The sequence below is a fragment of the Haliotis cracherodii genome, unplaced genomic scaffold (assembly GCF_022045235.1).
Source record: "Haliotis cracherodii isolate W230 unplaced genomic scaffold, xgHalCrac1.p SCAF_10, whole genome shotgun sequence".
Lineage (NCBI taxonomy): Eukaryota > Metazoa > Mollusca > Gastropoda > Lepetellida > Haliotidae > Haliotis > Haliotis cracherodii.
Genome location: NW_027266265.1, coordinates 12,697,007 through 12,714,658, shown reverse-complemented (window position 1 = coordinate 12,714,658; position 17,652 = coordinate 12,697,007). Strand labels below are relative to the sequence as shown.

At 39.9% G+C, this 17,652-nt stretch overlaps 1 protein-coding gene across 1 annotated transcript in view; it reads right to left on the bottom strand.

Annotated features, from left to right (window-relative positions):
• Positions 1-4,317: 4,317 nt before the first annotated feature.
• Positions 4,318-17,652, bottom strand: part of LOC139454068 (protein broad-minded-like) — a 58,220-nt gene continuing 44,885 nt past the window's right edge. Inside the window, exons 27-34 of the mRNA XM_071235566.1 lie at positions 13,880-13,999; positions 12,866-12,949; positions 12,056-12,125; positions 11,101-11,222; positions 10,254-10,408; positions 9,075-9,215; positions 7,742-7,930; positions 4,318-6,070 (exon numbers count right to left, since the gene is read on the bottom strand). Of these exons, the coding sequence (XP_071091667.1) occupies positions 5,957-6,070; positions 7,742-7,930; positions 9,075-9,215; positions 10,254-10,408; positions 11,101-11,222; positions 12,056-12,125; positions 12,866-12,949; positions 13,880-13,999 (995 nt within the window). The 3' untranslated portion in view covers positions 4,318-5,956. The remainder of the gene's footprint in view (positions 6,071-7,741; positions 7,931-9,074; positions 9,216-10,253; positions 10,409-11,100; positions 11,223-12,055; positions 12,126-12,865; positions 12,950-13,879; positions 14,000-17,652) is intronic.

Here is a 17,652-nt window from a genome sequence, read left to right as displayed (position 1 = left end):
AAGGGACGCAACTCTGCATAGGGAATCGCGGCTCCTTAGATGACTGGGCCACCTCTGCCCCCTGTATAAAGATAGAGGAATATGACAGTGTTTTCACAGTTATCGTTTCAAGGAATCTCAGTGCTGTTCCTTACCCCATTCCGTTAAGGAGCTGTTTTAGCCCACAAAAACAGCCAAATTTAAGAAATGAAGAAATAATTTTTAAATTGTTATATGTAAACTATCATAGGTATACATATATGTTTGTGAACATTTCTTCTTTCCAATCATTACTGGGGATTGTTGGGTAGCCTAGTGGTTAAAGCTTTCACTCGTCACGCCGAGGACCCGGGTCGATTCCCGACATGGGTACAATGTGTGAAGCCCATTTCTGGAGTCCCACGCCGTGATATTGCTGGAATATTGCTAAAAGCAGCGTAAAACCAAACTCACTCACTCACTCACTCACTCACTCTCATCATTACTATGTATTTGTTTTGAATGCAGCTCTTAGATGAAAAAATGTGTCAGTTAGGCTGATACTAGAACTTTTGGGGAACTATTTTGCGTATATTTAAACTTGAGCAAGTCATTGACTTGGTATTTTATCAAATATTGGTAAAGACAGAACAGATGGTGAAAAAAAAATTTCTGGTCTAAGATCTGTTTAATTGTCTCCTGAAGAAAACAAATTATCTTGTTTCACTTTTTTCGGCATACATGTACTTCATCACTTGGGCAAGTTATATCTAACAGAACGAAAAAGTCTAGCTGACAGTTGGGAACACTGTCCAATAATTTCACAATCACAATTTCAAAAAGATTCTGTAACATTAAATTGACCAATTCCGGTGGGCCAGAGAGAAGCCATGTACCTTGTTGAACCATGGTCTTTGAGAAGTATGTACATATTTCTAGACATTCCCAAATTAACAAACTCTTTGGTGGACTGACACATGTTGTTCTCATTTGTTGAGTTTAACATATTACTTGAGAAAATTTACTCTCAGTACATTTATGCATTACTTTCGATGACTTTGAAAAATTTGAACAATTTTTAAAATTCATTTTTATGAAAATTACTCTGGAGTAAATAATTTAAATAATTTTTTGGTCATTTTGCTACTTAGTAATGATTTATCTTATTCTGAACAGTGGACCGGTGAAGATCCGGGGAAGAATAGGTCTTCAGCAACCCATTCTTGCCGTATAAGGCAACTATGCTTGCCGTAAGAGGCGACTAACGGACTCGGGTGGTCAGGCTTGCTGACTTGGTTGATGCATGTCATCGATCCCAATTTTGTGGATGTATGCTAATGATATTAATCACTGGATTGTCTGGTCCAGACTCGATTTTTTTTTACAGACCGCCGTCATATAGCTGGAATATTGCTGAGTGCGGCGTTACACAACAAACCAACCAACCAACTAAACAGTGCTTGAAATAGTTGTCCCTATTTTAAATGGTTATGGCCTAATTTTAAACATGATGGTGTGAGGTGAACTAGTCCGTCCATTGGCAACATATTTATATTTTATGGTTTACGGGTGTTTACGTAGTTAAGTAGTTTAGGTAGGTCGTAATAAAATTATGTTTGTCTACCTCAATATCCCTATATTTTATTCAGCACAAAGTTGTCTAGGTCTGTCAAATTAGTTTGATAAAATTAACACTACCTGTAAGGCTGGGACAGGTAGCTCGGGTACTCAGGTCGGGAGGGTCCTGCGTAGGACCCGGGTACCCACAGGACTGCAAGACCCATGGTTAGTCATGCGATACATTGTTACGATAGATATGACAAAAACTCACATTAACTCAGTGGTTACACTACAAGTCGCTAATTAATGTTCACATTTCTTTCTGACAATGCACACATTCCTTCTGACTTGAATATGTTTGAGTAAAGATAAAGCTTCAGTCAACTTCAGTGTACACATGATCTAATAGTTTGATACATGTATCTAAATAGTTTTTGCCAGGGCTGAGGTAAAACAATTCCCAATCAGACATTTTGTTCCCAACTCGAGACCTACAGCGGGTACTCGGGTAGGGTCGGGTCAGGTACTAGGGGGTCGGGTACCCAGGTGGTAAATTTGGACTCGTCCCAGCTCTAACTATTAGTGTAAGATAGTAAATATTTTTAAGAGACATATAATGTGCAGTAACAGGCTATATGCCGGTAATGCTTTGGATCAGTATACATTTAAAAAACTGCTTCTTGTTTCAATTCTGTAGTTATATTTTTACAATCCAGCAATGATAGTGATTGGTTAAAATATAATATATAGCTGTATCTGTTCTTTTTGGATTGTTGTTTTGGCTCACATTGCTCTAATCTGTAAATCGTAAAAATATACAAAGTGTGGTCTGATGAAGCACCAGCATATTTCATGTCAGATGCTGCTTGGTGCATCCTTCAGTTTCAACTGGGATCATCCTCTGTTACCCAGGGTATTATATCTCCATTCCATTATGATAAATACCCTGGACTATTTGGACACGACAGTTAGCTACTTCCGGTTTCAATGAAAGAGCACTTATACCAGCCATCCAATCAAATCTCACTGTTCATTCCTCTTTGCCGAACTCTGGTTTCGAAGAGTTTTGATTGGTTGTTGATTTCAAGCTCATGGGCGAGAAAAAGCTGTGACAACTGAACTTAGTGATAAGCAAGATGATGACAGCACATCCAAAATGAGCTAGTGATTTAGTCTAGGGGAGCCATTATAGTATGGAGATATAATACACCGATTGTTCCGATTTTTTTTTTTCTTTCTTCTTGTTTCTGTTTCAGAGTTTCTATGTTTTGTAAATGGTATTGATGTCATGATGTTTGAAAGACGTAGTACTTTACAGGTTATTTGGGTCACCAGGAGCAGCTGTTAATAACAGTGTTGTTTCTTATCCAGGAGAGTTACACATTCTCAGACCAACACACAAGAAGCATGTGTTCAAGTCTGTGAAGAATTGACAATGTGTTGGGGGGTAGTCATGAACTTTCATGAAGGAAACTGTTCGCATTTTATCGGGGAGTGGAATTTGAAATTTGTGATTGTTCTTCACATGAACCGCAGTATTTGAAACTGAGGAGGAATATTTGGGGTCTTTTGATGAAAATGCTTTATCAAAAACCTCAAAGACGACTACTAACATACACTTGTTCAGATCATGCTCAAAGAAGAGTTTATATTCATGTTGGACCTTACAGTATTTCCAGGAATTTGGTTAAGAATTTTGAAATGAATATTGTACACTAGTAATCCTTCACTGGAACAGAGTCCTTGTAGATTTTCATTTGTTTGTTGACTCTTGTACAGCAGTTATTGTACTTTTTATTTATATTTAAATAGATTTTAGTCAATGTTATATATTGTGGCTGTCACTCCCTTTACCATACAGTCACAAAATCTTCAAGAATGATGACAATAGTTTCAGTATTAAATGAGCAAAAGTCAAAAGTCAAGTGATTTGTTGGTGTTGAAAAATAAACTCTGTGAATCTGTGACAATGTGTCGGTCCTTTCTAACAATTCAAACAGTCACTTGTTACTGAGCGAGATCATAAATTCGGAGATAAACATATTTTTTTCTTCAGATTTCAAGCATCAAATACTTTAAAAATACTTACCAAAATAAGTATGTGTATATAATGAAAAGTCTGAGAGATTTTGGTATTTCAACCAATCAGATTTCAGCACACACTGTAATGCTGAAATATAGGAACATTTGTTTAGAAAGCCATTCTAAGTGATGGTTGGTATATATATACTACTCAAAAGAAGTTAAAGAAAACCCATTTTTTAATGACTATTGTTGATCTGTCATGGCCATGGCACATTAACTATAGTCATACGATCTGGATCCCTTGTTTTACAAAATGAATGTATGTTAATTTGCGGCTATGCAAGAGCGAGTGAGTTGGGTTTAACGCCGCTTTTAACAGTATTCCAGTTATATCACGGCGTGTCAGCTTAATGTGGGAGGAAAGCCCGAATTGATGCAGGTCTCCGACGTTTACCACTTCGGTGAAACCCACGAGCACGGATATGGTGCTAACAAACCAAGAAACATAATCCGTGTGAACCGGGATTCAAACCCACAATCATAGGTTTCTGGCGTGCCCAAGGGACGCAACTCTGCACAGCGAATCGCTGCGCCTCAGATGACTGGGCCATCCGTGCCCCTGATGCTATGCAAGAACAACACAGGCTTCAATATGAAAGAATATGTTTATTATATGAAAACATACCCTATGATGGAATGTTGGACGGATGATGTTACAACATCAAATCACAGATCAAGCATTATGCCAAGTTAAATGTCTCCAAAATAAACATTATGACACCTCAACTGATGGGACAACTTGCTGTACAGACTCACTCACTCACTCACCCACCCACTCTCACACCCACTCACTCATCCACTCTCACACTCACTCATTCACTCTCACACCTGCTACCTGTGTAAGACTCTTCTTTTGAATTACTTGGGTTATAGATTGAATTTTCCGACACCATACCCTCCTGTATTAAATGGTCGGTCTCTAAACAAAACATACTTTGTATACATGCTAATCTATCTATACATACTGCTGAATCCACTGACGCAGAAACTAAATATTTTCATTTTGATTTTCATCATGATTATTGACTTACAAATTCTTAAAACACTGATTAACATGATTTATGAATCGATGAATCATATGACAGAAATACATTCAAAGGTTTGGATACAGTAGAACCATCAGTGATGATATGGGCTGAAAAACAACAGCCAGGCAGCTCTGGCTGCAGAACTCTGACTGTGGAACTGTGCAGATCTGACCAAGGCTGACATCGTTATATGTACCATTTAGTTCACCTTAAGAATTAAAACATATATATTTATAACATTGAACAATATCTGTCTTTCAGATGAGGTCTTCAAAATTAGAGAGGAGAGTTGCTATGCTTTCTAAGAATTTAATCATATTCATATCCTTTTCAAGAATTTGATCTTGATAATTTACGTAAAACAATCTACTTGAAATAATCCAGTCAAAGTATTAATTAAAACAATCGACCTGTCTAAGTTTACCTGCTTCACAACAGCAATTTTCTCAACACAATATTCTAAATGCAAAGATCTATCTCATGATTGTATACTTGACTAAAAATGAAAGATTTTTTCTCGTCCTAACACAATAAAGACCATACATTTGTACAATGGCCATTCTGGTCCATCAGGACATCATGATGGTATCTCCTGTGCAATAAACCTGTCACAACCCTATTGCAGATGACAATCAGAAAACATTCTTATCATACACACGACTGCCTGACCAGCCGTGATAGGTGCTCAGTATATCGACAGAGGAGTCGAGCTAGGTGCTCAGCATATTGACAGACACTGGACCAGTCAAGGTAGGTGTTTAGTATTTCGACAGGCAGCTAGGCCATTTAAGCTAGATGATCAAGTTGGTGAAGACCACAGGAACCGTTTTCAGAAAGAATTATAAGGACACATCCTCCTTCAAGGTCTGGAATCTGTAAAACGGTCCTGTTTTCACAAAGCAATCTTAGCACTACAACGATCGTAAAGCTTATGTTAAAGTATGGAGTTATGATCATCTTGGCGCTAAGATCATCTAGTTCAATGCAGCTATCACTTTTTACTGCCTTGCAAACATCTTACAGGCAACAAATATTTCAGCGTAGACCTTGACTGAAAACAGTGGACAAGTGCATCTCTGATGCTACAATGTAAACTGGCACAGTACAGACGTATAAATCGTTAATATTAATATCCCTGGTTAGCGTCAGCAGGAGACGAGACTCAAGACTACCAAGTGTCCATGGCTGTCAACAGCACGATCTCACATCACTGACACTCTACCATCAGGCCCAGCAAAGGAACCATGTCCCACGGATGAATGTCCCCGCTGTCCTCTTCAGGTCCCAACAACCGTCCTCAGCAGGTCCTCTCCCGTGTCAGGACATCATGGCTTGGTGATGTTCATCATGTCCGGCTGGACGATCTTGCGGAACTTCTTCTCCAGTTCCTGCATGTAGCGGATGTTCTCCGCCATCCGGAACCCAGTAATAGGTTCCTCCTGGATAACATCAGACCATCACATATCAGTTACAGGGGAAGACAGACACAGTGAACTACACACAGTCAACTCCTGACATAACAAGTCGAATGCAATAAATGATTCTGGTGCAACTATTCTCCAGAATACTTCTCCTCGGTCTATTTCACCTCAGAAACATCTCCCTGGTCTATTTCACCCCAGAAAACTTTTTACCGAGCTATTTCACCCAAAGAGAACTTCTCCTCGGTCTATTTCACCCCAGAATACTTCTCCCCAGTCTATTTCACCCCAGAAAACTTCTCAGCAGTCTATTTCATCCCAGAAAACTTCTCCTCGCTCTATTTCACCCCAGAATACTTCTCCCTGATCTATTTGACCCCAGAAAACTTCTCCCCGTGCTATTTCACCCCTATTTCTTGAAAGATTAAATTAAAAGTTTTACGTTGGAACAAAGTGACCTCAGATACTTGTCTAATATACTTGATACATAGTCTTATAGTTTTCCAGGAGACACTTTTCTGGGGCTTGTTACTGTTATGAATAGTCGAAGATAGCAAGCACAATTCTAATCCATAGTCACTGGAGTTTATTCCGATTCTACTTCTACTGCACCTCCTGCTAGTTGGCCTGTGAAGATCCAGGGTAGAATAGGTCTTCAGCAACACATGCTTGCCGTAAAAGGCGACTAACGGGATCGGGTGGTCAGACTCGCTGACTTGATTGATGCATGTCATCGATCCCAATTACGTGGATCGATGCTCGTGATATAAATCACTGGATCGTCTGGTCCAGACTCGATTATTTACAGACCGCCGTCATATGGTTGGAATATTGCTGAGTGTGGCGTTAAACAACAAACAAACAAAAGAATCATGCTTGTCATTATACTATCATTAATAGGTAATGCATCTTCCCGAGACTATAAAAGTCCAGTTTCCACCCTTGCCGAACTAGGCTGGGATTATGGAGTTAGATTTTGGCTGGACTAACGAGTCTATACATAGTCCAATCAAAATCGCGCACAGAAATCGAAATCCGGTTAGTAAACTGTCATGCAGAGTTCAGTCGATTGCAGGATTTACAAAGCATGTGCACTGCCAACTCGTCAACAGATATTTTCCAAATCTTTTCATGTTTTTAATCAAGGCACTCACATGATTTGATGTACTTCGCGAAGTAAGAACCGTTATATCACAAAATAGATCTTGATGGTCGATCAGATCGTCTTGACTGGGCGCCACCATTTTGTTTGAAGCAAATGCATGTGAAACAAGAGTCGGAATCTGACTGGTCCTTATGGTAGAAGCATAGAATGGTCATAACTCGTAATAGCCACTGGAATTCCAGCCTATTTTCGGCAAGGGTGGTAACTGGACTTTCATTGTCAGTTAACGCTCTTGCCTCGGGTAGATGTAGGTAATGGGGATCTGGTGGTTATAACGTGTGATCTGATTGTGTCATCCTGCTCCGAAAGTGTGGATCATTGCTCATGCTGTCAAACACTGGTTTGCCCGACCAATACTTCATTATTAACATGTCGCCACAACATATCTGAACTATTGTTGACTGGAGCATTTTACAACACTCACATACAAGTAATACATCAGCAACTGAATAGATAGTTTGTAAAATCAATCTGTACCAGTTGCCATTCATATTATTTCAACCTTGACCTTTAGTAGAACTGACCTTGAGGAAGAAGATGAGTTCTTGCGTCTGCATGTGCTGAAGGATGTCGCGCTGGAGATGGCGCAGGATGGCGACGCATGTGTACACTTGATAGTCGGCACCAAGGACGATGCAGGTGCAAACGTAGTGGCAGATGTCGCCCCAGTCAAGGAAGTTCCAGAAACACTGCTTTAGCCAGTGCACACAGATCTGTAGTAAACAATAAATTGTTCTAAAAACATGCCCGTTTCGAGAAATGAGTTGAGTTCAACATTCTTTGAACATTATGTCGGCTTCAAATGTGAGAGGAAAGCACAAAGTTTAGCTTGTCTTAGACATTTACCACTTTGGTTCACCCCATGTGCTGACAAACAAAGTACTGTAATTGTGACAAATGTTAGCTTCAAAACTGGATCAGTGGATCCTGATATGACTAAGGGATGCAAGTATAAATAGTGATTTGCTGCACCAAAGACAACCCGGCCACCTTTTGGGAAAGGTAAGGTAAAAAGCTTGATGAACCAAATGTTATAAAAGATTTATAATAGCATTGTGAGTTTTATCCAACAACTGCCATCCGGACAAATAATCCCTAACTTTAAAGAAATAAAATTTATATTAATACAAAGGACCATGGACCTTCCTTAATGAAAGAAGTGATATTCCCCTGTGAACCCATGTATGGGGATATGGGTGACCTTTTTGAAGAAACTTGTGAAATATTTATACATTGGGGAATTTTATCAGTAATCAGGTATTCTGAACATAAACATAAACATATAACAAAACTCTGACAAACTCACTGGGTGATGTAATTTCAACAAAATTATTTTTACTGAACACAAGGTGCAAAAAAGTCACAAAAAGTAGCTCTATATTTTTTAAACAAAATTATATGATTACCAGTACTAAACACAATTGCCCAGTCACAACAAGCGCCCCTCCTTTTCTTAAGAAGTGTATCCAGACTTGATGCCAAATTGGCATTTAGACAAAGATTCCAACATGGAAACATTTACCGGTATCCCACAAGATGAAATGATTGTTTTAAGACTGGATGTGGTCATTGTCTCCTGACCTGTGCGACCCGTGAAGATCCGGGATAGAATAGGTCTTCAGCAACCCGTAAAAGGCGACTACGCTTGTCGTGTGAGGCGACTAACGGGATCGGGTGGTCAGGCTCGCTGACTAGGTTTATGCATGTCATTGTATCCCAATTGCATGGATGGATGCTCATGAAGTCAATCACTGGATTGTCTGGTCCAGACTCGATTATTTACAGACCGCTGTCATATAGCTGGAATATTGCTGAGAGCGACTTAAACAACAAACAAAACGGAAACCAAAACCAGACCTGTGCAGGAGTGTATCCGGACATCTTGAAAGCAGATGCCACCAGAGGGAGCTCTGTCTGCAAGATGAACTCGATGTTGTGTGCCGTGCTGGAGAAGACAGGGTGGATGCCGCTCATCATCAGTGGAGGCGGCAGGTGCACCTGCCAACATCAACTCAGTCTCTTAACACTGCCAGTCCCCTCATAAATGATTGCATGTAATTGCCTGTCCACATAAAGGATGAAGGATTTATACCGACAGTGGACACACATTCTATTAAAGACATGAAACTTCTTTATTGTTTCTTACAATGTTTCAGATCTACTTCCCTTCCTTCACCGGGTGACCCTGAAACATTGGCACAAACAAAACTGAAGTTGTTATCCTAGACTAAAATCTAGTCTCTGGAATGAACATATCGTACAGAAAAAAACAGTTGTTCAGTCATCTTAATAAAAATATAATAAAAGGGAGCCCAGTGACCCTCTTCTTTTGCCTGATACTGCAGTAATCTAGACTTGCCAAACATTATAGACTTGCATGGGCTGTATTTGATATATATTTGTATCAGGGTCTGTAAGACAGCCTGATACTTCAGTAGTCTAGACTTGCCAAACATTATAGACTTGCATGGGCTGTATTTGATATATATTTGTATCAGGGTCTGTAAGACAGACTGATACTGCAGTAATCTAGACTTGCCAAACATTATAGACTTGCATGGGCTGTATTTGATATATATTTGTATCAGGGTCTGTAAGACAGTCTGATACTTCAGTAATCTAGACTTGCCAAACATTATAGACTTGCATGGGCTGTATTTGATATATATTTGTATCAGGATCTGTAAGACAGCCTGATACTGCAGTAATCTAGACTTGCCAAACATTATGGACTTGCATGGGCTGTATTTGAAATATATTTGTATCAGGGTCTGTAAGACAGACTATTGTTATCCATGTTTCATGTCAACTTCAAAATGCCTATCACAGACTTAATAGTCTATTACCATAAATTTTAAAGCTGATGTTAAACAAAGCTTTGCTATCTCTTAGTTTGAAACAGAAAACAATTTCCGAGATGAAAAGCTATAAGTATACTACAAAAAAATATCAGAAATCGTACATAGATATAGACAGGTTGATGAACATTAACAAATGACAAAGACTGACAAGCAGTTGTTAGAAAGTAGTACATACAGAAGCATGTAGTCGTGGCATCCACAGATAGCCAGACACCCCCAGGGAGGAGAACTTGTACAGGAACTTCCATGCTCGGTCCATGTTGCCGTGGAAGATGAGGAACACCGTGGCAGCAAACCAGTCGAAGCCAGGGTAGCCGCCATGAAGGTAGCCTGGGTCTAGTCAAGGCACTAACCTGTTGCCACATACAGATGTATCATTCTGGCTTAGCATGGATCTGAATCTTACAGGGAGTGGGTGAATGTTGTTTAATGGTAGTCAGCTACATGATGATAGCCAGTAAATAAATAACTCTGAGGTGAGGTGAGGTGAGGTGAGGTGAGGTGAGGTGAGGTGAGGTGAGGTGGGGTAAAATGGGGTTTAACGTCGCATCCAAGATCATTGATTACTGCACTGATATAGCGATGTGCATGCATACATGGCTGCTTGTACTAGTCCGGACTAATGCTGATTTATAGTGCTAGCCCACTGAGATACCATGCCGCAGTTAAACATGAATAGTCCAAACCGACCAGTCCTTGTTTTAGCCCCTTAATGCTGAGTGCCAGACAGGGTAACAACAAGTACCATCTTTCAACGTCTTTTGGTATGATGCGACCCCTGACCTTCCCCACCCCATCCCGACCCACCCCACCCCACGCCAACACACCCCAACACACCCCACCCCACCACACCCCACCCCACCACACCACACCTCACATCACATCTATTCTTCCCATGAATCCCCACATAGAAGATGCATCAGTGTACAGATAACGCCTAAATCTCATTGAACTGTAAGGTGAGCTAATGAACATAACATTCAGTACTCAACCCCCCTCATCCCCCTGGTTGTCAAGGATACGGAGTGAGGACCTGAACACCTTCTGTTGTTGTTTCAGGAAGTAACCAGTCTGTTTGAGGAGCTGGGTCAGGCCGTCCGTGGCAGCCGCCGAAGTGTTGATGGCCTTGAGGTGCATCCCGTATCTGTGAAACAATACTCACATCTTTTGTTTCCAACACAGGCATACTGTATTCGACGTAACAAGCGCCCCGCTCTAATAAGCTCCCACGGCGATATTTGCTAATATATTGGCTAGTGAGCAATCCCAATTAGCACCCCTTCTGATTGATCAATGTACACAACACTTATTTATTCGTGTATAATATGTGTGTTATATGCATCCTTAATTATGGGCAATTAAATTCTGGAAAAATATATCTGTCGTATATATAAACATTTCAGACTGTCAGCATAAACCATGAAATTTATGATCTTTCAACTCTAATACAATATTCTAATAAGAGCCCCCTATTTCTAATTTTGAGAGCACCCTGGGCGCTTATTATGTCGAAAATGGTAGTCATGAACATACACAGATCAGTTTGTTGTTGACCTGCAGCAGCAAAGAATTTTGAATGAAGGATTTAATATGCTGCCTTTGATATGCTGTGATTACAGTTGCTATGGCAAACATACTTTCCTAAAAACTGATAACAATGTTGAACTGTTGGACCATACTTTCCTAAAAACTGATAACAATGTTGGCATGTTGGAACATACTTTCCTAACTACTGATAACAATGTTGACCTGTTGGAACATACTTACCATAAAACTGATAACAATGTTAGCCTGTCAGAACAAGCTTACCTAAAAACTGATAGCAATGTTGACTGGTCAGAACATACTTACCTAAAAACTGATAACAATGTTGACCTGTTGGAACATGCTTACCATACAACTGATAACAATGTTAGCCTGTCAGAACAAGCTTACCTAAAAACTGATAGCAATGTTGACTGGTCAGAACATACTTACCTAACAACTGTCTTAATTCCCAGCAGTTGTAGAGGAGACAGTGTGAACTTCTTCATCCCACTGTCATCAGCTGTTTCAAAAGAACAGAAACCTGTTACAGTCATTAATGAACACTTCTTATAGTCCAGTGTGAAATACGCCTCATGCACACTCTACATTACTGATTATAACAGGGGCGGTGCGGTAGCCTAGTGGTTAAACGTTCGCTCGTCACACCGCATGCCCGGGTTCGATTCCTCACATGGGGACAATGTGTGAAGCCTAATTCTGGTGTTCCCACCAAAACAAAAGTCACATGATTATAACATGAGCATTTAAATAAGACAGTGCTTAGTAATATTCCAGCTATATGACCCAGTCTGTAAATAACAGTCTCGACCAGACAAATCAGTGATTGATATTTTCAGCAATGATCCATGTTGTTGAGCTATGTAACAAATATTAAATAAAATCTTATATAAATACAGGACCACCTCAGTGCCAAGAGAGCAGGAGGTCCAGGGTTCGAACCCTGGTCGCATCATACCAAGATCCGTAAAATGATAGTACTTGTTGTTACCCTGCCTGGAATTGGCATTAAATTGATAAAACTGGTCTGGTCTGATAACGACTGGTCGGCTGTAAGTCAGTATACTGTGTCTGAGTGGGGTAGCCTTGGTAAACTGCAGCATGGATAGATAACTTGCAAATCTCTATATAAGTGGAATAATCTTGAGAGTGATGTTAAAGCCCATTTCACCTCACCTCACCTATTATAGATACAGTATTTCCCAGTGCTGTAGCAGTAATATTGCTCTGGTGGGTACATACGTGAGAAGTCCAGCAGAGGGAAGATGGCTTCCTCCGGGATGTTGCTGAGAGTGCTGACAAGTTGCTCCAGCAACTGCTGCATCACTGGAAGAAACACACACACAAACACTGACAGGTTCAAATTTAGAAAGTCAAATTTAGTGAGGAAACAAAATGTAAAATGATGGACTTCCTTGTCAGTGAACAATTCAGGGACAGGACGTTAAGGCAAGTAGGCATCCTCATGGGCACCAGATGTACTCCTCTCCTTCCTGATCTGCATCTTTATGTACATGAGTCGGAAATTCTGCTCGGATTGACAAAATCTAAGCACAATCAGTATTTGATAAACACGAAAAGTCATGCTTATGATACAGTCAGAATCGTACAATGAACTCTGCTTTAAGCAGAGATTTCTTATAATTAATTTATGGAAATGGTTTTGTTGATTATATTTACCAAAGGACTGTAAACATTTTAGCTTGAACATTGATTCTAAAAATTGACAGGGATAGACTCTATTGGTTATATGCAACAAGGCCCCAGCTTAGGGGGCACGGGCGCCCAGTCGTCTAAGGCGCCGCAATTCGCTGTGCAGAGTTGCGTCCCTTGGGCGCGCCAGAAATTAATGATGGTGGGTTCGAATCCCGGTTCGCCCCGATTATGTTTCTAGGTTTGTCAGCACCATACCCATGCTCGTGGGTTTCACCGAAGTGATAAACATCTGAGACCTGCGTCACTTCGGGCTTTCCTCCCACATTAAGCTGACACGCCGTGATATAACTGGAATACTGTTAAAAGCGGCATTAAACCCAACTCACTCACTCACAGCTCCTTACAGACTAATGGTTGAAGGAAATTAACCAGTTTTTGAGAGAAAACAACCAGTCTCTCTCTATTCAGATCAGTGGCTATGTCTATCCATGATCACTGATTACTCTGAGTAGTCTCCCTTTAACACTATGCCATCCCAGCTATCTTCCATACAGTCTCCCTTTAAGATGGAGCCAATTGTTCAGTACAGTGTATACTCACAGCTCCCCTTGGCTTGTTCTGGTTTGTTGGTGAGGAGTTTGACGAAGATGTTGCGGCCTTTCTCCACCCACGCCATCTTCCTGTCGCCCTTCCCCGTGAGGAACTTACTGAGCTCATTGTCTGTGTAGAGATTCGGCACATGCTTACCATACATACATACAAATATTCCAGCATTATTAACATTTATGCTTATTATTTTTCTCCTTTGTTTAGTAAGTAATGCATATACTGAAGGACAGAAGTAAGGGAACATATAATGAGTGTTTAACATAGAGTCTGGGCCAGGTAGACTTGTGGTTGTTGGCAATAGCAACAAACGAATCAGCCATTGTAACCACACAATCCCCTTTTAGTGGCTCTTACACCAAATATGGACACTGCAACCATAATCTATTCATTTTAATGAACACAACAATAATAAATATTCTGCAATATTACTATGTGTTCCCTTACTTTTGTCCATCAGTATATATCATACCGTATTTTCTTGAGTATAGTGCGCACTTTTTTTCGGAAAAACACAGCTGTGTAGAAGGGGGTGCGCATTATACACGAATTATGAGTTTGGATGTTTTTTCCTCCCATGGAAAGACATTACGTACCGTGAGCACGAAACACCGGAAATACCATGTCAACAAATCCATACTGAAGTACTCAAAATAATTATGTAATTATACTGTCTGTCTATAAAAAGTGTTCATTGTATTTCTGGACTTATGTTTGTAACTTACTTCATTAATTTTATTCAAAATTCCTTATAATATTGTTTTTATTAATTTCGGCGAAATCGTGTGTGAAGCGATCGGAAGATCGCACAACTCACCGTTATTAACAGCAACCACGGTCAGAATACTGCTATTGACGCCTTGAAACGAACTTTAGTTGACAGAGAAAGGATACATATATCATAAATGACATACTTTGACTCGTTAAAAGTCATATTTGTTTTTGTTTGACGATTCTATGTCAACATGAAATTCTCGCGCTCACGTGCTCACGTGCGCGTGAGCCTTGACGGTGACTGGCCAGACATGTTCCATGTAAAAAATAATACCCGTGAATAGCGATCAGCTGCTTCGCTTAGGGTTATTATTATTTTAAATATGTTTAGTAAAGGCTGCATATAATTAAGAAAATAATGGAATATATTATTCCTGATAAATAAAATAGTTTCAGATACAATTGTTGCCGATCCTTGCATTAAAAATCCTATAAAGTTATATCACTGGGTGTGTCTTGACCGAATCACCGGTCGATTCCAAGAAAACGTGTGTACAGCTGATTGCTGTTTCCGGCTTAGTTTACGAGAAAATACACAAGGTAATCTTAATCCCTAGATATAAAACAATGCCTAGCAGAACAATAAATACTATTTAAACGGTAAATAAACATGTCTGGTGATTTTTTATCTCAAATTTCGAATTTGTACTGACGAAGTTTCTCAGCACCCGTTCGTTTGCCGGACTTCGCTGAAAGGGTACGGTGTAAATTTTTTCCGCGCATAATATTCAAATTTCTTTTTTTCCAAAATATTGAACCCGCTAGAGGGGGGTGCGCATTATACATGGGTGCGCACTATACTCAAGAAAATACGGTAATATAATTAAAGGAAAGTTCAAAAGCCAAATACCTGTGTAAATGTATTTCGGAAGGTCCCAGAAAGTCAGTACATACAGAAGGATAGCCCATCGTTTTGTCAAGGTAGAGGGTCATTCAAGGAATTTATGGTATTTGGAATATTCATACTTATGGAAATACAAATCAACATTTTCTTAATTATCAAATTAAGGGATTGTATGACGAAATTAAAGATGGCACGAATCTATTATACCTCCAAATCATTAAACAACTCATTAACTCTATTTTCAGTGTCATGTGGAACATGATGACGTGATGTCAACAAAAAGTGACAGATCTGCATTAATTGTGCATCTCATGCAGTGCCAGAGTGCAACAAAACAGCAAGCAAAAACAACAAAATATTGTTCAACTTTTAAAATTATACAAAAATCACTAATACCGAACAGGCAGATCAATCTGTTAGCAAGATACTTAATTCTAAAGTTTGCAAGCTCACTCACTCAAACTGTGTGCGCAAAATGCTGAGTCAGCTAAACGTGTTGATGTGGGCTTTGGGGAGTGTTGGGATTAGGGATGTCAATGTCATTCAAATCAGAACTTTTACTCAGGTACAACATCTCAGTGTGTGAAGATCGGACACAATCTCATTGAAATTAGATCTTATTTCTCGCTGCCGCTAAACAAAGATCTGAGGACATTCCATTACGGGTCACATCAGACCGACCTTTCGCGAACTCTGACCGACCACTGGAATTACTGACAAGAAGTCGACATTAGCCAATCCGAAGGCAGCTTTCTCGTGCTTTACGGCACTAATTTCAAATTGGCAACTACGCTTCGAAACATATTTTGACAAATTCTCGCTTACAAATTTGAAACGTGAACAAAAGAACATTCTCGAATGGCTAATATATGGTCTAGTTTCCATAGATTCAGTCGTTAAGCCCGCAACTATTGTTTAGAATACCCTGTTTTAAAGTTTTCGAGGCTGCATGATTAGAAATCACATTCCGACTGTCACTTTCATGATCTGGTAAGTGACGCTCTGATTGGTTGGATGAAAGCTCGTTCTGACGTGACCCCTAATGGGATGTCCTCAGATCTTTGTTCAGCGGTAGCGCGAACTAAGATGTGATTTTAATGAGATTGGATCTGACAAGACCTCCATAGGTCATATCAGGTGACTATGTGTGGGTTCATGAGCCTTCTGGTATAGAAGCATCTGCAGACCTTCATGCAGAGAGGCACCATCTTGAAGTAAAAGGTCTGATTTTAATGAGATTGGGGGAATGTTTTCATCAATCAACACTTCATCAGGGTCAATCTCCACAACTCATCATGCCAGACAAACCTCGGCCTTCAGCAGTTGGCTCTAAGGCTGAAACGTTTAGCTTATGCATTACACAAGTGCCAGATAGCCTCATCAATCAATATATACCATCAACAATATTTAGTCAGCTTTAACAACAAGCATTTGGGAACAGAGGGTCTATTCTGTCCTGGAATCCACCAAAGGAGATAAGAGTAGCAAGCATGTGTCACTAAACCTGCACCCAGAACGAGACCATAGGATTGCTAAGTCTCTTCAAGCTTAATGATGATCTATAACAGACGGTATCTGAACATCAGAACTTGTACTCAGCTGATGTCTATGATTCACAGTATGTTCACCTGAAGTCTATGATTCATGGTATGTTCACCTGAAGTCTATGATTCATGGTATGTTCCCCAGATGTTTATGATTCACGGTATGTTCACCAGATGTCTATGATTCATGGTATGTTCACCTGAAGTCTATGATTCACAGTATGTTCACCTGATGTCTATGATTCATGGTATGTTCACCTGATGTCTATGATTCACTATATGTTAACCTGATGACTGTGATTCACGGTGTGTTCACCTGATGTCTATGATTCATAGTATGTTCACCTGAAGTCTATGATTCATGGTATGTTCACCTGAAGTCTATGATGCATGGTATGTTCACCTGAAGTCTATGATTCACGTTGTGTTCACCTGATGTCTATGATTCATGGTGTGTTCACCTGATGTCTATGATTCACGGTGTGTTCACCTGATGTCTATGATTCAAAGTATGTTCACCTGATGTCTATGATTCACAGTATGTTCACCTGATGTCTATGATTCACGGTATGTTCACCTGATGTCTATGATTCACGGTATGTTCA